General features: G+C 38.5%; 1 protein-coding gene across 2 annotated transcripts; it reads left to right on the top strand.

The window, feature by feature from the left end:
* The first annotated feature begins 689 nt into the window (after positions 1–689).
* Positions 690–21,495, top strand: cabp2a (calcium binding protein 2a). Of its 2 annotated transcripts, none has more exons than XM_051070840.1 (7): positions 690–992; positions 1,412–1,594; positions 15,917–15,947; positions 18,548–18,682; positions 19,628–19,737; positions 19,872–20,019; positions 20,326–21,495. In XM_051070840.1, exons 2-7 carry the CDS (start codon positions 1,463–1,465, stop codon positions 20,349–20,351), a joined length of 582 nt encoding a protein of 193 aa, XP_050926797.1. In that variant the 5' UTR covers positions 690–992; positions 1,412–1,462; the 3' UTR covers positions 20,352–21,495. The 2 variants fall into 2 exon arrangements, with proteins under 2 accessions (XP_050926797.1, XP_018556516.1); XM_018701000.2 differs by having other exon boundaries at positions 693–987.
* Positions 21,496–21,577: the final 82 nt, after the last annotated feature.

Here is a 21,577-nt window from a genome sequence, read left to right on the forward strand (position 1 = left end):
CTGTTGTCTCTTGTTTTGCTGAGCCCTTCCCTGTTTGCTGGGAACTCTCAGTAATCTCATCAAGTTTAGGTGGGAACCTAACTGTAATTTAACAGTTATTAAAATAGGTAGGGCAGTAATGCAAATACTAAATCTCATTCAGGAAAACATCTACCTAAGGGTGTCCATAGCCTCCAGCAGAAGTACACCCCAGGCCATCATACTGTACATGTAACATGTACTACATGTACATGTTATGAGTGTTTGTTCATGCACTGCACAGGGCCATATGGTGAATGTAATAAACAATGGAAAGCACTATAAAGTGCAGAGGATTGAGGACAAGCCTACATCAGCATCGGAACAGACGAGATCAGAGAGAGAGAGAGAGAGAGAGAGAGAGAGAGAGATAAATAAATAAATAAATACAGGATTACTGGAGATGTCACATACATGGACAGAAAATAGTGACATGCTCAGAAAAGACTGCACAACTGTCACTGAAACTGATAAAATATTAGATTTTTTGTACTTGACTCTTGAATTTTTGTTTTTTGTTTTTTTCATGGGAAACCCTGGAAAAACACATGCACATATTAAATTAATACGAAGATTTCAAAAAGACAGAGACTAAACATTTCTTGTTAATGTGCGTCTATGTGCCTGTATGAATTAGCATCTGTGTGACAAGCCAAGAGTGGAGATGATTACAAGCCCACAGATGAAAAAGTGAATGGTGGATGTAAATACAGGAGGAGGGATGAGAGAGACAGAGAGAGTTGGATGAGAGAAGGAGGAGCAACAACAGTAGGAGATATGCCTCAGATTATCAACCAGTGTCAGATGCTCTAGAGACAGATAAAGAGGAGGAGTGGACAAGAGCGTGATAGGAGAGAGAGAGTGAGAGAGACAGAGAAAGAGGACGCACATGCAAGCTGGGCTGCAAAGATGACTGACGTGAAAAGCGTACCATCCATGGAGGTGCCAGAGGGGAAGTTGATGAAGAAGGTCAGGTTATTGTTTCATTTTTATTTATTTAAACAGTATGAATAAATACTATGTGTGCCAGAAAGTATTCCATCAAGGTTTCCATCAATTCCAATGTTTTTCTGAGACAACTTTTCCACTTCCTACCATGCAGAAAGTTCTCTGAGCTGGTACATTATAAAGATTATATTAAATGCTATACCTTTCTTTCAAGGAATTTTGATGCATTCAATCTTGAAATGTGCAATAAGTAAAATAAATTCCAGTTCATTCGTGTGCTCATTCATTTAACCTTCCATTCATTGAATCTACTGTTTGAATAAATGAATAATCATCTGTCAGCCACTTATCTTTCTCCTGCTGTTCATTGCTTTTTCTGTAAATCCATTACTTTATCATCAACTGCATTTCAACCTCTGCTGTATGTTCATCCTGTCTTCCTCAGGGTTCAATCAAGAAGAAGATCGAGTCGTTCAGACGATGGAGTTCAGCCAGTATGAAGAGGCCTCCAAAGACAAAGGCCAAGACTCTGAGTCTGTCCTCACCTGTGGGAGACCCAGATGACCTCTGGCTGCAAGAGGGAGACAGGAGGAAACTGCGGCCCATCGTCGACTCCGTCTTTGGGCAGGTAGGATACTGAGATGGGTATCACAGCCCAGCTGTGTTTGAGTAAGAACGCTTCTTAAACTGGTATGTCTGTGTCTGTGTGGCATTAGTATGTACTTGGCTGACACACATACAGTATGTAGTATCCGAAAGGCACAGTATCCACGAGGCACAGTATCTGAAAGGCATTAACCTTTCAGTTCAGCGAGGAAATGTAGAAATAATTAGATTTCTCATAGACTGATGGAACAGGCCTATCTCTGAGGTCTCAGCCTCAGACATAGGCAATCACCTGATAGAGATGATCCAACAGGACAGACGGAAACATGTAGAGTCAAGCTACAGGAAGGAGTGAAAGACAGTGTACAAGTCATAAAATGACAGAGCAGAAGAAGTTCACTCTAAATGAGTGAAGTCAAAGTGAGACTAGAGGGCAGAATGATCACTCTCGGAGTAGATCGTCAGAGCTTTGGCCTTTCAGCCTGATTTCAGACCCTGACCCTGTGACCTTCCATATGACATTAAGCATACAATACACATTGTATGTATTCAACATATTGAATGTGCTAAAAATGCAAATCACTGCAAGAAACAGATGGGATAACCACTGTGGTTAAGACTTTTACTTTTCAAAGACTATAAGTTTGGAGGGAATGTCAGTATTATATAAGAAGAAGATCACCACTGGTTTGTGTTTGCAGTGTCTGATTTAAACGAGTCATCTGGCCTGTGCATATGCCTCAAAAAGTGTCCTGTTATGTTGACTTCCTGGTGGTTGTGCGTATGTTTGCAGGTTAAAACACACAGTTGTGTAAAATATCTGAATGTGTGTATACAAATGGAACTGAGTCTGCTGTAGTCCAACCTGGCACACAGCATCCTGAAGTAAACTGCTATAACACTTGAGTCTTAGTTGTTTTAAACTGTGGCTGATTTGTACTGCATATAAGCAAAAACAACACTTTTTGGTTTCACTGTTGGTCTGGGCATAGGTCATACAGTCTGGTTCAAAAGCTCACATCAGTAAATGTGTCTGCATCATCACCCATGGCTTCACACAGTGAAGTTTACACTCCTAGTAAGGTTTGTCATTTTTACTAATGCAAAGAAAAAAAAGAGGGTTTCATTTTCAGACTGACTGATTGAACTCAATATTAAAATTAAAAAAAAATTGTGGATCATGTTGTCTCTTTTTAGCTTCTCCAGAACTAAAAAAAACAGTGGTTTTTAACAATATATTTTATCTGTCCTAATTTAAGCTGCAATATAATGTCCAGCTAGCTACCTAGCTTAGTAGCCACAGTAGTAACTGAGCATAATACTTCTATGGCCAAGCAAAATGTTATTATTAATAGAGCTGCGGGCTACAATCCCTGTTCATGACTGGCACATTTATTAGGTAGTATTTCCCCACTGCGTAGTACCTGGTCCTGGATACTAAGGTTAAAAGTGAACATTTTTTGAAAACACAAACAAAACTGCAGCCAAACAGGGTTAGGTTAGAATGAAGTAACATTCTTATCTAACATTTTTCCATATACATGTTACTTATAATGTTGGGACTAACTACACTGCAATGCAAGAACATGAAGCACGAGTGAGGATGCAGACTTTCTCCCTGGGATATGTAACTTAAACATCAGTCTTTTAACATTTTATCATGTATGTAACCAGGAAGTGCATATTTAAGACCAATTTACAAGATTCTAATTCTAAAATGACTCACATGGAAACAAAAAAGTCAGCCCAGGGACAATGTTTTCAACCAATGCATGCTAGCTACATCTTAGAAAATCTGCCAGCAACAGGTGTCATTTCAGTCTGCAAAACTGACAGTCTGATGTCTGACTGTCAGTACTGTCAGTATAAATCTGACATTGTTATTATTATACACTGCAATATGTGCCATACAAGAATGAAAGGCATGACAGGGATAAGGGAGCAATTTCTTTTCAAAACTTAAAATTTGTTCACAATCACAAGAAATTCTTGTAGAGTCCACTGAAAAGAACATTGAAAAGAAGGCCCTGCTGTGTTACCCCCCTCTCCCTCGTCTTTTTTTATCCTCTAGTTCACATTGTCCAGATGAGTCATCCATACAATCAGTAACAGATGGAGTGAATGATGAGAAACTGAAGGAAGGGAGGGCTGGGATGAGGGATGTAGAGAGATGGATGGCTGGATGTCATCAAGAAATAAAGAAGAGATTGATTGCGACATAAAGCAAGATTAGAGTTTGAGAGGGCAAGGGTCAAGTTAGTTAGATACATGTCATTCATCCTGCAGATGAAAGAGTCAACTTGAGGCACAGAATACCTCTCAGTTACTCTCAATCTTAACTGTGACATGTATACATTTTGTCAGATAAAGAACATAAAACTGTAAATTAATGAGTCAGCCAGTGTCAGTGAGAGATTTACTCAGTTTTAAAGTTAAGGCTCATGCAGCACAGTGACCTGTGCTAATCCACGCTTTATACGAGTTTAATTACTCTGCTTTATTTCTTACAATCAAGTACAAAATATGGTCAGCTTATTCATAGAAACAAGTTAATTGCTAGTGAGTTGACAAATTTAACATCACTGTGTATTAGAACCTTCTCTTCAACACTGAGAACAAAAGAAACAGATTTTTGAAATAGTTTTTATCACAAACTTGACAGTCACTCAGGGACTATAGGACTAGCTTTCTTATTGGATGATACTGATGGATACAGTTACTGCTAACTAAATATCTTGACATGTTCTGTTCTATCTTATTTTCTCTCCTCCTCCTCCTTTCCTTTAATGTGCATTATAACCAACTTGTTTTGTCATTTCAGACCTCTGTCATGTCATACCTGACCATTAAATGTCTTCATAAGGTGTCCCAGCTTCTGTCTCTTATCTGTTGCTCTCATTCTGTGAACAGTCACCGTATGCATGCTGCTTTCACTTGTCCATTGAAGTAGTTGTTAAGACTGTAGATGTGTCCAAAACCCCAGGGCTGGGTCATCAAAAGTACATCTCCTATACCTACAAATGCCACAAAAAAAGTAACCTTTTGTCCAAATTTTAGAAATAAATTGGTGAATCCTTGGTCAAGGGGCTGCTTTGATGGGGGTGGGTTGTTGAAGGTACTCTTAAGGCAAAGAAATATTTTTGAGTGACGAATGTCTTTAAAGCCTTATAGACACCAAATACTCCAAGTACTATACTACTCTGGAAAGTTAATGCAGCAGTAGTTATTTCATGCAGAGCTAAAGCTGATCTTAATGCAGCCTTTTTTCTTGAGATTACTTTTGGCCATCCTTAGTTGACAGTGAAGAGGCTGACAGGTGTGATATCCTCTGATCCTGCAGAAATGTTGTTTCACTTAAACTGTGTTTTTAACAGTGACAAAAATAACTTGAGGAAGATCTGTTCTGTGGTATTCCTGCCTTTAAAATGCTGCTTATATTTGCATTAAGATGCAATCCATCATAATGCATTTTACTGCAGTCTTACCAAAGTTACTTTTTTAATGCTGGACTTAAAATTTTACATTTTTACATTGGGAATGGGTATTTTTATTTAAACAAAGAACTGAGTACTTTTCCCACTGCTGAAAATGTCACAGTTTAAGGTGCAGACTTGGGTATCATGAGACATTTCCATTATCTTAACACTTTGCGGGTCATTTGAAAGCCTCCTTCGTACCCTGTAACCTCATAGTGGTCTCTGCATTTTGGGAACCATTGTCTGTACCTGAACTGACAGTTTTACCGCCTGCTCTCTAATGCCTTTACACAGGCTAGTTTGACACATAACAGTTGTAAAAGTGTCTGATGAGAACGTATTATTATAGTGTCTAACCCAGTTTGCCTGAAGCATCTGCTGTTTAACTGTGTAGATAACAGTACATAATTACAGGGTTAATTACAATTAAAGACTGTGGGAAAACTTGTCTAGACTTGCGTTAAGAATTTGTATTCATACCTATGAAGGACTAACTCAAAACTGAATATTTCAAAGGGAAACTGTAGAGAATTTATTGCCCTGAATTTTAGCTCATAGCCAAAATCCAGGAGAACTAAATTAACTGTTATATTTCAGATAAACTTTTGTTTTATATCTCCAACACTGTACTTAAAGTGTGGAGGACATAATTCAGTTTTTATCTGCTGAAGAGAGTGTGCAAACAAGAAAGGTCTTGAATAGCTGTTTGTTCAAAATCATTTTTCTCCTTGCAAAAATAAAATAATCAGCCCAAATGTAATAGAAACACAAATCTATAATAAAGTCCTGCACAGCAAAATCACCACTGTTACATTTTTAGTGTTAACTGACATTAACAGCGGTCAGTGTTAACACTTGATTTATCAAAACTACCACCCTGAGAGTAAATTCCTGAAAATATGTGGATGGTGTGGATTTTGGTTCACCCAGGGCTTTTCTGTGTGGAGTTTGCATGTTCTCCCTGTACCTGCGGGAGTTCTCTCTGGGTACTTCAGCTTCCTCCCACAGTCCAAAGACATGCACGTTAGATTAATTGGTGACTCTAAATTGTCTGTACACAGCCAAACTGCCAGTGTTCATTTTTCAACTCTTACAGTGTTGAAATAGCAGTGAATAAGCGAATATAAAAAAATGAACACTTTTAAAAGTATTAATTTAAAGAGTGGATACATACTGTGTAGACACTTTTCTAGTGTTAAATTTAACACTCTCATTGTTAATTTAACACTGGCAATTTTGCTGCGTGAAGGTATGAGATGTGTCTTAGATTTCACTGACTTTCCTCGAGTTTCAGGGAATGGCATGTCATATAAACAGATTAAGAATTTGTCACGCAGCAGATGCATCTAATCTGGAAAACCCATCCATCCGATGAAAGATCCTTTATAATATGGGCCATTAAACATTCAGAAAAGCGAGTTTCAGTGGTCTTTTTGTGGCTTTTGCTTTTACAAAATCAAATGTTTTTGCCAATCAGCATTTGTAAATTTGCTTGTCGTACACAAGGCTGTGACATTTTGACAAATGTAGAATAGTTTATAAAAGCAGAAGTATATTATGCTCTGAACCTTTATCTTTACATTAATGTGAAAGTAAGAATAGTCCTTAAATAATACAACAGTTGTCTTTATTATTATCTATTTCAACTATTACCTTTTTTTATTTCACACTTCAGAAAACATCATATCACATTACAGTCTTGTCAAACCTAAGTATTTGTAGACAAGGCACATGAAGCAATGAGAACGACATTATGAAAATCATAAGAGCAGCTTCAGTAGACTTAGATTTAAAAGTGGGTTAGTTCTGTACTCTTCTGTACTCTATAGTGTTCTATACTCACAGATGGAGATAAAGAACAGGCAGTGCAGCCTCTTTGTGACTTCCTATCCCTTCATCCTACTTAATCCATAGGACCTCCAGGACCTCAGAGGAAAGTCAAGTTTTAGGTCACATGAAAAAGCATAAACAAAATCTGGACAGGTGCAAAAGGCATTATCCTACTTTTGGGAATGGGTAAGTGGGCGAGAATGAGAGCAGGGAATGTGGGACAGTCCAGACAGCCATATGTGGCTGCAGTCTGTAAAATGATGTCAGGCTAAACGGAAATCCTCCCCTGACTGTACCAGCACTTTTTCCTTATATGAACTCTTGGTCGACACAATTAGTCCGAGACTTCTATCTGAACAAGGTTTCATGAAGTCATTTATAACACAGGTATGGCTGTTCAGATTCTTTACTTCTGTCTCTGCTCCTGGTCTTGTGGGTACAGCTGTTTGTTTTGAAGTGATGCTAAATAGTCCATGGGACTCTTAGGGTTTCAGTGTATTCATTGAAGACAGTTGCTTGCCATGAAAACCAAACCAATGAGCCGACAGATACAGAAAAAAATCCATATAACTGAGAGGAACAGTAGAGTCAGGGCATAACTCTCTGTAAGTTAGTCACCATGAACTGCACACATTATGTTCACATTCATTTACATCATTTGTTAAAAACGACATTTGATTAGTACAGCTATATGTTTGGAGTAACTTATTTTTTGGTCATTTGGAAAGAGAGAGAATAAGCTGGGACCACAACACTGACAGATGATCACTTTTCAAATGATAAGGTAAATTTATTAGAAAACAGGCGGACCAAAAAATATGGACCGAACATTAGAGCTGATTTGGAGCTCTTTAGCTGCTAAATGCCCCATTGTGTTCATTAGCTAGTTGCTAACTGTGTCCATCTGCTGTTTGGATCTGTGCAGACAGTATACAGATGGTTACAGGACTTATTTCTATGAAAAGAGCTACCTGCTACTATGCTAGTGAGAACAGCCAGAGTGAATTAAAATAATTAAGCTGAAAAACCAGAACAACTGGCAGAAAGACACTACAATGCCGATTTTTCCATTGTGTGTCCAAGTGTAGCTTTCAGAAAAGTTGTATTTATAATTGGAATATCTTTAGGACCTTAAATACAGGAGTAAGGCCTGGATTCATCATTACATTACCATTTTTTCGTACCATGCTGTTTTGAAATTTTGTATTTTTGTCACATTTAGAACAATTAAGTGTTCAAAATGGAGAATGTTTTTCCAGTCATTATGTGACATGTTTAAAGTGCTTTCTCATATATGTGTATGTCTGGGAGGTGATGTCAGCCTTTTTGTGTGCACAGAGGTCCATGTTAGCATCGCAACTGATCCACCTTCCTGCAGCTTATTTTACAGGTGTCTTATCGGATATACCAAATTAATCCTTTTGCCAGAGAGATCAGCTTTAAGGTCAGAGTGAGAGATGTGGGAGATGCAACAATTTGAATACTGATACTATGCAGCTGTAACTGGTGTATAGACACTGTACGATGATCACCCATTTTGTAGAATTTGGTTGGTTGATGTGATTGTCTCATAGTAATTTGTAGGTCAGCCTATTTACCTCATATGAACTGATTCAAAGCCTCTGCAATAAATTTGTGTTTGTATGTCAGTGTGCGTATGTAAGCACGTAAATACGCATGGGCGCACCCTGTCTCAGGCAAAAATATTTGACTTGACCTGACCAAAGCGTTTAGCAAAGCATGGCATGCAAAAATCCTGACTTTTGGAATGTGTCCATCGTGTTGTTTACTGCCCCAGCACTGGATTTTCTGTTGGCCTATCTTCCAGCCTTGTCTTTCAGGCATCTGGTGTGCTTGTTGTTGTCGAGGGATGGAGCACGAATTCTCACCCAGATGCTCTGTTTTAGGTTTTATGGCTGAAAAGCTTTGTGTTCACACCAGGCTGATGATTGAGGCAGGGTGTCAGAGCTTCCTTTTTCTTTTTTTTTTCTCATTGAACCAGACAAAAACCAGAAACGCTTTGCTTTCTCTTTCTGTGTGCATGTGCTTTTATGCAAATTTGTGTCCTACGCTAATCTGAAGTTTTCTGTACATGTTTGTGAAATACATGATAGGAAGCAATGGAGGGGAAAAGCCCATTATAGGACTGAGGCTTCCATTTGCTAATCTGGTGGGTGTCCAGCTGGATCAGTGGGCTAAGGCACATACCATTATATAACGAAGATACTGTGGATTCAAATCCTTTGTGGCAAGTTATCTCATCACTCTCTATCCGCTCTACTTAATAGATTCTCAATGGAACTTTAATTTTAAAAAGTCCAAAGAAGGGTCAGACTGCAGGGTCAGGTGGAGTGATGGGTAGGCGGGTAGCGGGTAGGGATTGCGACCAGAGACTTGAAATCAGGTTTTCCCACTTAACATCTCACCTCACCTCTCTGTTCTCCTTGTGTCATGTCTAAAAACACATAAACCTTCAAATGCATCTTAAAACTAAAATGATGAACCAGTCTTCAATAGTAAAGTAAAGGATGACATCTGGTGGTCAAGTATGAGTATTACAGCTAAGCACAAGCCATTATCTGTGAAAACAACAATCTGAGTTTTGCTGCACTCTGCTGGTGATACACTCACAGTGGAGAGTGAAGGAAAGCTCCCCATGGGTACAGAAGTACCACATGAATGAGTAATTGAATAGAGCTGTGTTAATCTCGTCACCACCTGACTAGCACCATGCAACAGGCAGCACCATACATATGTACATCATTTACAGTACACATGTACTATGTGTGTACATGTACATGAAAGCCAATATAACCACCAGATTAGAGTTGACTTGAATTTCAGTTCATGAGATCATTTAAACCTAAGCCTGCAAAATGTAGTGGTTGTGAAGAAGTGATTAGTTTTGCTTCTGCAGGTGGGGTATTTTCATGCTTTTGTGGCAGTTTCAGGACAAAAAGAAGGAAAGAAGGATTGATGAATAGAAATGAAAGAATGAAGAAGGAAAGAGTGTGTAGTAAGGAATAAATGAAGTAAAATAATAAAGAGCAGGTTGTGAAAAGTCTGTTTTTCATTGTTTTTGTTTTTTTTTTAATGTTGACATTTTTAGATATCTGAAGAAATACTGTATTTATGAGGTATTTAAACTACAAGGTGCACAATTTGAAATTTCTTGTCTTTGGTGCCATCTGGTGGTTTTATATTTAAACTTTAATTTTATAACTGTGTTTTAATTAGGTAATCTCATAGAGATCGAGAACATTTTTCAAGAAAGACCTGAGCGTAGCAGATTAAAAGAAAAACTAACATAATTAGACATAAAAGCACATACAGCATTAGACACAATGACAGATATCACCAAAGAGATTTGAAGTTAAAAGTTTTAAATCAGCCATTGAATGAGTGTATAGAGGTGGAAAGCGGACTTTACAGACTGTTGAGTTGAGCAGTAGATTTAAATATGAGAAGAGAAATGACATTCAGAGGCAGCTTTTGCAGGAGACCTATAATACTTTTTCACATAGTTATTTTAGACACTGTGATGGACAGAAATGCAGAATGATCTTTTTTTTTTTTTGCAAACAGCAGTAATAAATGCAGTAATCACATAAAACCTTCGACACACAACAGTTCTGAATGAAATCTTACTCTGTAAAGTGTACAGGTGACAAGCTGTAAATACAAAAGATATTTCCCAAAGTGCACTGAAGGAAAATAGATGTGTGTTTTTCAACCTCCACATCTTACAGTTACATATATGTATGTATTTTTTTTTAACTTTCACTGTTTTCATGTGTTCCCTCCTCTTTGCAACTCATTTCTTGAGGTTCCACTCTGTCATGTACCTCTCTTTCCATTTTTGTCATCCCACCGTTTCTCCCATTTTTTGAACTTCAAATGCAGCTGACTAATACAAATATTCTTCTATTTATTCTGCTTCAAACCTGTACTCCCATAGCCTGTCAACATAACTCTTTTCCTCTAATCTGAAATGCCATGGGATTAAACAGGCAGCCAACTCCCCATCCATAATTCTACCATCCCCTACTCCCTTCCCTTTCTCTCTCCTGCTCTTTCTCCCTCTTTCCCTCTCTCTTTCTCTCTTTCTTTCTCTCTCACTCACACACACACAGACATAGAGTTCTGCCAGACTAGTCATTTGGAGGCCATAAGCACGATGTTTGAGAGGCAGAGAGGGGAAGGTGGGTGGGAAGGATTAGATTTAGTCCAAATTCAAGGGATAACTCTTGTCGAGAGGGGGTGACAGATAAACTCTGTGTGTGTGTGTGTGTGTGTGTGTGTGTGTGTGTGTGTGTGTGTGTGTGTGTGTGTTTACGTGAGAGAGAGAGGCAGAGAGAGATAGAAAGGGAGAGAGAAAATGGTCATGCAATCAGAGCCAGAGTCTGGCAGCAGCAGGTTGTTTCAGCCCAGATATGACCCAGCTCTCCCACCCCACCCCCGTCCAATCTCCAGCACCCTGCCGCTGTTCCCTAATATCACACTACACATCTCAAAGCTCATCATGACAGCCACCAGCAACCTATAGGAGTTTAGGATTTAATGCCACATCATATGTGTACCTTGCCTCTCAATGGACCAATAGGATCTTGGATTGTAGCACGAGCACTGAGAGAAGCCGCTTTCAGTAGTAAGTGGTGCAAGTGGAATCATTTGCATTTGCCTCACTGGGTGTGAAAGGCTCAAGGGATGTAGTATGGATTTTGGACTTTTATATGACATTTGAACAGAGAGGGAGAGAAACAAGAGAGAAGTGTGGGGACAAACTAAGGGGTGAGGTGGTGGGGAAGACGGGAAGAAGAGGGCAGGGTGATGGGAAACATCAACAAGGCTTCTAAAAAGAACAGTAAAAGAACGAAGGTAAGGATTCAATTGCTTTTAGCTGAGAAAAATTCATTTGTGAACTGATTAAGATATCTGTATCTAAACGTTTATGAGTTAGTCGTATTTTTAAGTTTCTAAGTAACATTTGAGCTGTAAACAACTTCCAAAGCCATTCAAATGGACTTTGCTTCTAATATAAAATACATATAAAATAATCTGAAATTTAAAACTTTGACTGCAATAACAGTGAGAATTGTGGTGTGATTAGCCAGTTTCATAGCAATTAGTGTAATTTAAGGTAGCAACTTTATTTGTTTCCTTATCCGGTTGGTTCCCCTCCTCTAAGGGGGTGTCATCTGTGGAGGGAAGTGGCGCCCCATTGGCTGCCGCCATGCTGGGGGACCTGGGTGGTGTAGGTGAGGTGGACACAGAGGACGAGGATGAAGGAGGGAGCGAGCGGGAGTTCGATGAGCCCCTCTGCGCTCTGGTTAAGAACTGCAACATGCTGCACAACATAGTGGGGCCCGCTTGTATCTTCCTCAGACAGGGCTTCGCACAGAGCCAGCTTGTATGTATGACATTCACACACACATATACACACATCCTTGTGCACCTTTGTGGGGACCCATCTTTGATATAATGCATTCATTATACCTTTACCCTAAGCTCAACCATCACAACAGAATGCCTAACCCTATCCCTAACCCCAACCTAAACCTAATTCTAACTCTAACTCTAAAAACAAGTCTTAACCATCAAACAGCCATAAACTCGTGGGGTCCAGCATTTTGGTTCACACACAGCTGTCGAACTCCACAAGTCTAGTCGGCTCCCAGTTTTTGGACCCCAGAAATATAGTAAAACAAAGTCACACACACACACACACACACATATGCCCACAAACACAGTACAGAATTATCATAGACAAAATCTCCCATAAATCTGTTCATCTGTCCATTTTCATTGTTCTCTGCCTGCTCAAAGTAAGGTGACGTTAAGGTCATTCATCAGTTCAGTGTGACATCATCACAGCCTTCCCCTTCCATCTCCACCAATGAGAATTTCATCCTGTAAGTGCCAATCACCCCACCCACCACTGCGCCACCCCCAACCTATATACCACCAAATCACCATATGACCATTGTTGCAGAATATAATTTGCTTTGGAAGAAAGAAAACTGCAATCTTGGGAAGATTCAGCGTGTTAAGGAAAGAAACAAAGACAGGAAGGATCACTCACACATACTGTACGTCCTCCAGGAGTCCTGAGCTATAAATATATAAATTAATTGGTAATGTAACAGACTGCACTCTAATGACCCTAGTAACAGGCATCACAGTTTGTACAGATTGTAATATAGATAAATTCAACCTTCTGACTGGAGATCTGATATGCACCTCTTATTTCAGATTAATCCCTTATGCAGAGAAGGTGACTGACTGTGCAGCTTGCAGCGCTAATTGAAAAGTGCCATTAGAATGATGGTGTAGTCACTGATGACAGGTACTTTACTGAGCTATAGGCTCCTGACTTTTTAGAAGACCTTGTGCTGAATCTAGAGGAGAAATATATCAACTGTGAACTGGGGGCTAAATATCATTAATTAATGATAAAGTTATCATTTGCATAGGCACTATAATAGTTTATTGTATTTTGTAATTGACATTTGGTGATGAATAAATGTAATTCCAAAGAAAAAGTCTTCTGATCTTGGGCTATTTTTTGTGTGGCCTTGGAAGAGTTTTGCTTTCTTGCAAAGAGGCCTCATGTTTGTGCAGGAAATCTGAAGTTAGCAGCAGGTTAGAATAACTTAGCCAAAAGACTGGACACAGGAGGAAACAGCTAACCTGGCTTTACAGGGGGTCCTGTGCTAGATAGGCTGGGCACAGTAACTCAGTAACGAGATATAATGTGTTAATCAGTGATCTTTAGAAGTGCTTGGAGGCAGAATTTATAATCTTCAGACAGATCCAAGCTGGCTAGAATTCCTCGACAAACTGCACAGATTAGTCTATGAGATAGACAGGGCGAGACTAATAGCCTTAGTGATTATTAATCCCATATAATCCCCTTTGTTCTTAAAAATGGCAAACTAAAAATAAGCCATGGAGTAAAATGTTCTTCAAGGAATACACTATATAATTTGTAGTTTGCATTAACAGCCTTTTCTCCTTGGTGTTGTGGGGGTAGAGAATAGGGACAGGAGCATAATGCAGATCAGGTGTTGAGTGGGGTTGTAGGAGCAGCAGGAGACTTGTCATCACAAGTCTCAGAGTCTCAGAGGCAAAAATACCTGCAGAAAGAGACAGAAGAGGTGAGGAGAGAGAGACAGAGCACAAAATTACAAGAAAGGGAGGATATCGGGTTAGTAACATGTAATTATGGGATATGAATCAATACTGAGAGAGAGAGAAAAGCTCATTGCATCATTGTAAATCCCCTAGCAGTCTAGGCCTATAGCAGCATAACTAAGAGATGGTTCAAGCCTGAGCCAACCCTAACTATAAGCTTTATCAAAGAGGAAAGTTTTAAGTCTACTCTTAAAGGTACAGAGTGTGTCTGCCTCCCAGATCCAGAATGGGAGAAGGGTCCACAGTTGAGGGGTTTGATAGCTGAAGACTCTGTCTCCCATTCTTCTCTGGGAGCCACAAGTAAACCAGCATTCTGGGAGTACAATGCTCTGGTGGGATTGTAGGGAACTATAAGGTCTTTAAGATAGGATGGAGCCTGAACATTGAGGACTTTGTAGCTGAGGAGGAGGATTTTAAATTTACTGAGAGTCAGTGTAGAGAGGTTAACACAAGAGAAATATGGTCTCTGTTTCTAGTTCCTGTCAGTAATCGTGCTGCAGCATTTTGAATCAGCTGCAGAGTCTTTAGAGACTTGTTGGAGCAGCCTGATAATAATGAATTACAGTAGTCCAGCCTGGAAGTAACAAATGCATGGACTAGTTTTTCGGCATCATTTTGAGACAGAAAATGTCTGATTTTTGGTGATATTACACAGGTGAAAGAAGGCAGTCCTAGAAGTTTGTTTTATGTGGGAGCTAAAGGACATATCCTGATCAAAGTTAACTCCAGGGTTCTTTACAGTGCAGCTGGAGGCCAGGGCAATGCCATCTAATGTAATGAGAGCAAGAAGATGAAAAAATGGGAACAAGGAAAAATGTAACTGTATTTCCCTGCCTCTGTGGCTGAATTTGGTTCAAGTTCACAAATTTTAACAAAGTGACAACCAGCAAAAATAGTATGTGTGTGTGTTGATGTTAGTTTAAGTGACTGACCAGACTGCACAGCAGCGCAGATGCAGATGCAGATGCAGATAGGGGAATGAAAAACCGATGAGCCTTCGTGATTTGTAATACAATTTACTGCTGTAATCTCCCTGCCACTGTTCTCTGCATCCTTTAATCCAGGCCTGTATTATTCCTGCTGCTGATGTCACAGCCTCACAGAACACGTCGCGAACATACTTATCCTGGCATCACCTTTTGTCAATGCCAACCCTCTCTGAAGCCAATTCAACATCAACGATAAATTGTTTTGTGTGTGCCTGTGTATGTGTGTGTGTGGCTATTGCTGAAAGTGGTACTGTTTAAACTCCCTTTCTTTGGTTTCTCAGAGCATACAAACCATTTCATCAGCTTTGTCACGTGTGTGTGTGTGTGTGTGTGTGTGTGTGTGTATGCACAGGTGTATGTGCCTTATTTCTGTTTGGAAAGAGAGAAAGGGGCTAAAGGGAGTCTCTGTGTTTCATCACTGTGTATCTGTAAGTCTTTTTAATAATATACAATGCTTGCCGTGAGGCATATGCTCAGTAGACAGTTGAAGCTTCTCCAGCAACAAGAGCAGAATGAGATTGGACATGAGATTGTGTAGCAGATCTACTAAAGAGGTTATTAGGGTCAGTCAGATCAAAAACCAAATAATCCTGTAACAGAATCTCTGCTCAGGCAGATGAGCACTAGAACAACAAATGCTTCACTGAAAAAATGCGAAGGAACCACTAAAGGCTGAAGCACTGACATGTTTCCAGCATGTTTGGTCATCGTAACCGTTTGTGTGTGTGTGTGTGTGTGTGTGTGTATGAGTGTGTGAAATACACAGGGATGAGATTCAAAGCGTGTGTGTAACCTGCCTGACTGGCTGTCCATTTCTCTGTATGTATGTCCTGTCTTCTCTCCATACTATGGCAGGACAGAGATCTACGACCAGAGGAAATGGAAGGTACAGAGCTATTCAAAAGACTAATCCAAATCCTCAGCCCATTGTGGTTCCCCTGTCTTCCTCCTGAACTGCCTTCTTTTCAAACCATCCATTTCTGACTTTGAAAAATTCTGCCTTACTGCATATAGCAGTATTTAGCAAGATTTTCCTGAGTGGTCCCTCTCCTTGAATGTCAGAAATGTGAACCAAGAGAGATTTCTTTCTTAATTGAACTGTGTAAGATCAAAGTGAAGGATTATTTTTCAGGATAAAGATTAGTCTTCAAAATTTAAGCACAGGCTCAAGTCTGGCACACTTTCACAATCCACATTCACAGGAACATAATTTTTTGTTTCAATACTGGAATAGATGGTTACTGTGACTTGAGATTTGTTAAAATAAAGAATACCTTAAAAAAAACACTAAACACTGACATGTCCAGGGGTTCCTCTTTCAATTAAGGCACCCATTATACAGTAAAAAATGTATAAAATGTATAAATTGTAATTAATGGTTTTATCAAATGGTTAATACATTGTTTACCAGTGCTTTATGGATAATTTATTTGCCATTAATAAGAGCAAATTTGGTTTGTTAAAAATGCACTTAAAAGAATACTCCTCTAATTTAGCATGGCTCCCCTAGAACATTATTGGACTCACAATCGACAATTTAAAACAAAAAGGATGAAACTGATGAAGCAGATATAGGTTTTTTTGTTTTGTTTTTTTTTCCATACGTTTTTTACTCGTCAAACGCTGAAGCCTAATTGCCCAAAATACAACTTGAGCACTGACAGTTCAGTTAAAATTTCATATGTGGTCTGTTAGTTATGGCAAATGTAGCCTGGAGCCACTAGCCTATAGCAGAGATAAGGACTGCCTCAAGAAATGTCACTTAACTCAAGTGACATCCGTTGATGCAGTTTTTCAGATTTCACACAGCTCCCTCTGGAACCACAAAAGGCTTTATACAACTTTTTTCACCTGTGCTCCCTCAATAACCTCCTAATTACCATTTATTGATAGTAAGTAAGGAAGTTGTTGTACAAGAATAATAATCTTAATATGCTTTGCTCAGTATGGACCTTATACAGTAGTAGTAACACAAGAACAGTAATTCTTTCTTATTAACACCTGATAAAATATGGTCTGTTCTTGTGTAAATAGTGTAAATAGTGTCCAAATATGTCTAAATTACATCTCTGTAACTCAGAATATGTTCCTTATTCTAAAGTCAGGTCTTGTTCTTCTACTGCTGAACAGAGACTTAATTTATTTGGACACTATTAACACTTGCAGTTTTGTGTTGAACAGACTTTGATATGTAAAATCAATGAAGTTCCAGCCATTTATGAATCAAGTCTGATTTGTGTGAGTCTAAGAACAATGTGTTTCTTTAGGAAGTCAAAGCAGTCAAACAGTCTTCACAGCCTAATTATTATTTTATGTCAGTGATTTGAAACTGATCTAAAAATCATTACTAAAAAATGCATTTCCATCTACCTATGAACATTTTCAGTAAATCCATTAAAAAAACTTAAGTGAAAAAAAGTCAAAATATCACAAAAACAAACAAAAAAAAATAATAAATTGGCTAAGGTGGAAAGTTGGTGTAATAATAAAAACAGAATGCAACAAAGTGCAATGGAAACAGACTATAATAAATAAATAAATATAAATCATGACATGCATGAAACATGTGACTTTAAAGTCCACTGAAGCCTCCACTTCTCTGAAAAGATGAAAAAAACTATATCAGATCTGTACCAATGAGGAGAGAGCAGAGTTCCTCAAATCAAAATAATAAAATAATAAATAAAATAATAAAAAATAATAAATAAATGGCATACTTCCACAGTGTTTTCATAATTGTTTTCCACCTTTGCACCCTCTTCCTCTGCAATGATTTAATGGCACCCATTCGTTGTCACCAACTGTTCATTAAGAACTGACCCCTAGTATTTGAACTATGGTAGTGCATGGAAACATTCATTCAATTGCATTTTCTTTGGCTGATTTACTAGAAATGTGGTTATGATTTGCTCTACAGTTGATTTTTAGCCACCAAATAATGAAGTGAGTAGTTGCAACTCAGAATGTTTTATACAGGGTGCTTTATAAGACAGTGTCACCTAAAGCAACATTTCTCCACTGAATTGGGCAAAGCAACCAGGAAATGCAACCAGTATTAATATTGGCTGTGAAGATGGTGAGCATTAAAAAGTCCAAATTTTACAGGCTTCAATTGCCAAATTGTATATCACATGGTGACATAATGGGATCAATCTTCATACAGTGGCACACTGCAATAGTGCTAAGAATTAGTTTGTTTATGAGGTCCACCACCTGCCTGCTATGAGCTGGTCAGCTATTCAGCACACTGTTGTTCCATAGTATTTTGGTCACTTTATTTCGTACCCGTATCTATCATACCCAACCCCCCTGATATCACACAACCCTCTTTATTCGTGTTTGCTTGTCTTTCCACATCTATTTTGTATTTTTTCAACCAGATGTATGATAGAGAGTCATTCTTATCAGTTTACACTTAGATCAGTAGTATCTCTCTCTTTCTGTCACTTGTTCACTGCTATTCTTGTTCACACATCTTCCTTGTAGAGCTTCGCGAGGCCTTCAGGGAGTTTGACAAAGACAAGGATGGTTTCATCAGCTGTAAGGACCTTGGGGAGTGCATGCGGACTATGGGGTACATGCCAACAGAGATGGAACTGATTGAACTCAGCCAGCAGATCTGTAAGTTCTGCAGGAACACATTACATCAGCACACATACAAACACACACACAGCAAAAGAGAGAGATGAAAAACACACATCTATAATTTTATAAAACCCATTGGCAGAGGGGGGGCAGAATTAGAGATATTTATTGTGTCAGAGCTGTGATTGAGCTGTTGACACAGGGCCCAAAAATTCTGGTTGTCCCTGTCTCCACCCACAGGATGCTTAAAAAACTGCTGTTGACCACACACAAAGTAATGCAAAATACTGCATTATTGTTCTGTTGGAGGTTTTAAATTTGCGATGTTTAATTTATGCTGTTACATTCTGGATTTTGCTGAACACCATACATTCAGATGCAAGAAAGGGAGCTGTACATTGTGCCTTGCTTAAGTGCACCTTGGTTTTATTCTCTGAGGGAGAAGAAAGTAATTCACTGATCAATATCTGCACTAGAATAGAGAAAGAGTGGTTTTAAATAGCTTTTGATGAATCTATGACTTTAACTAGAAAAGTAGACATTTTAACACAAACAGAATGTACCATGGTATCATTGCTCTCATTAGTATATGGTAGCAGTAATTTTAACTGTCGCTAAACAAAACTAAGAAGCTGATGTAGAATTCAAATAGATTTCACCATTAAAGTCACCAAGCTTCTCCTGGGAATGAGGATGTCAACAGGCTGTAGAAAGGACATCCCCCACGTTTGTGCGATTGCACAGTCTGGTGGTATTTACCTGCTGCTAATGGTACAAGTGTTCACTGTATTTCAATAATGCAGAGGGCTCTGTGCAGCAGTAATGTACAACCTATGACTTCCCTTGGCACTGTGTGCTACAAAAGAGTGTCATGCACCACTTTAGCTCCAAAATAATTGATGTGGTTATTAATTTGTTCATTTGTTAAAGACAAAAATACCTGGAAATTCCTCTGTGTATTCTTATGTTCTTGCCTTCTAGGTGGTGGCAGAGTAGACTTTGAGGACTTTGTGGAACTGATGGGTCCAAAGATGCTCGCTGAGACTGCAGATATGATTGGAGTCAAGGAGTTGAGGGATGCCTTTAAAGAGGTGTGCAATTACACAGTGCATTTATTTACTTATTTGCCTCTGGGGTCCCCTGAATATCTTTTTTTTCTTTCATTATCTGCACTGCGTTTCTTTTCTTTCTTTTTTTTCAACCACATCCACAATGTATTTCTCAGTTTGACTCCGATGGCGATGGACAGATCAGCCTTGGGGAGCTGAGAGAAGCCATGAAGAAGCTGATGGGGGAGCAGCTCAACCACCGTGAGATCGACGAGATCCTGCGAGATGTAGACCTCAATGGTGATGGACAAGTGGACTTTGAAGGCGAGTTATTAAAATGTTAGGCAAGCAAGAAAAACACAAAGAAAATAAAGCAAAGGAATGAGGGGAACGTCGGCAAAGACAGGCTCCAGAAATGGTAGTAGTAGATTAAAAATTACTACATATATGTTGTAGAACGTCCTTCGAGGATGCATGCAGCATCCAAAAGTGGTAGAAAATAAAGTTAATAGGGAGATGTTCAGACAGAGCAAAGAAGGAAGAGAATATGGTAGAAAGAAATGCTACAGTTAAGCATTATATTTTTATTTTCCATAACCAACAGTAACAATGTATTGTTTCTTTCCACAGAGTTTGTGCGAATGATGTCTCGCTGACTGTTCATCAAACTTCTCTCTGCTGCACTAAACTCAACATGGACCAGACTGTATACCGTTAATGTTCGTGTAATTCTTTTTAATGTACAAAGACTTCTTTGTGTCTGTATTTCTTTTTTCAGTTACCTTTGTCATCTCTCATGTATAAGAGAATCCCTTCAATGTGTTTACTGTTGTACGAATGTAATATGTATTTAACATGTACTGAGAGATTATAGAGTGATGACTCAGCAAGGGGATGGTTTTACCAAAGCTGTGGTTTCTTTAAGTTAATTTATATTTGAATATATTTGAACTGCATATGGCATACCAGCAACACAAAATCTATATAAACAAAATCTTGGTATAGTACATAAGTTACCAAATGTGTCAGTTCACACAAATGAGAAAAAAGCAGTTGTTTCTAGTTAGCCCTTACCCTAATCCTCCCTTGGGGATTGCTTACTGACTTCTGCCTCAACCTCTGGAGATATATAATGTTTATTTTGTTGTGCATAGCATAGAAAAAAAAATTGTTTAAAAACTTTATCATCTATTTTATTGTATGTAATTTGGGTGAATGAATGCTTTAAATATGCAGCTTACTACAGTACCTGTCTTGAATTTGAAGGAGGATGTAAATATGCAGATTTATTATCAGTATTTCAATAATATCACATCTAAAATCTTCAGTTCAAACTTGAATTTAACTGTAATGATGGTGACTGTGTGATATTACTGTAGTACAGATAGCAAAAATGAGTGCTTTGCTAGTAATAGAGCAAATACATGAGATTATATATACATATATATCTTTATTGTACAAACTGCCACAGAAATTCAGAACATATATATTATATTTTCAGCGTTATCTTCAGCTACTTTTGATATAATTCAACCAATGCAGACAGACCAAATTCTTTCAGGTACTTTTTGATACAGCTTTGATAACACAAATAGGATGATTTATGGTCTTTGCTACACATATGCAGACATTGAGTTTATGTCAATCCCTCTGTTTCCCTATTAAAATTAGTAGATAATTAGGAAATTAATTGGCAGAGTGGCTCAAACTACAATTTTATGCAAACATATATACTTTTAATGTTTTATTTGTACATTTCAGATATTTAAAAATTGCAAATAAAGAAAGAGGTGAATAAAAGTGACAGCGTAGTTTTTATTGACCAGATACCTTTTCTTCATTTCACATTAACTGGATTCCACTTTTTTGGATGGAAATGAAA

This window comes from Lates calcarifer, linkage group LG5, assembly GCF_001640805.2.
Source record: "Lates calcarifer isolate ASB-BC8 linkage group LG5, TLL_Latcal_v3, whole genome shotgun sequence".
Taxonomy (NCBI): Eukaryota; Metazoa; Chordata; class Actinopteri; family Centropomidae; genus Lates; species Lates calcarifer.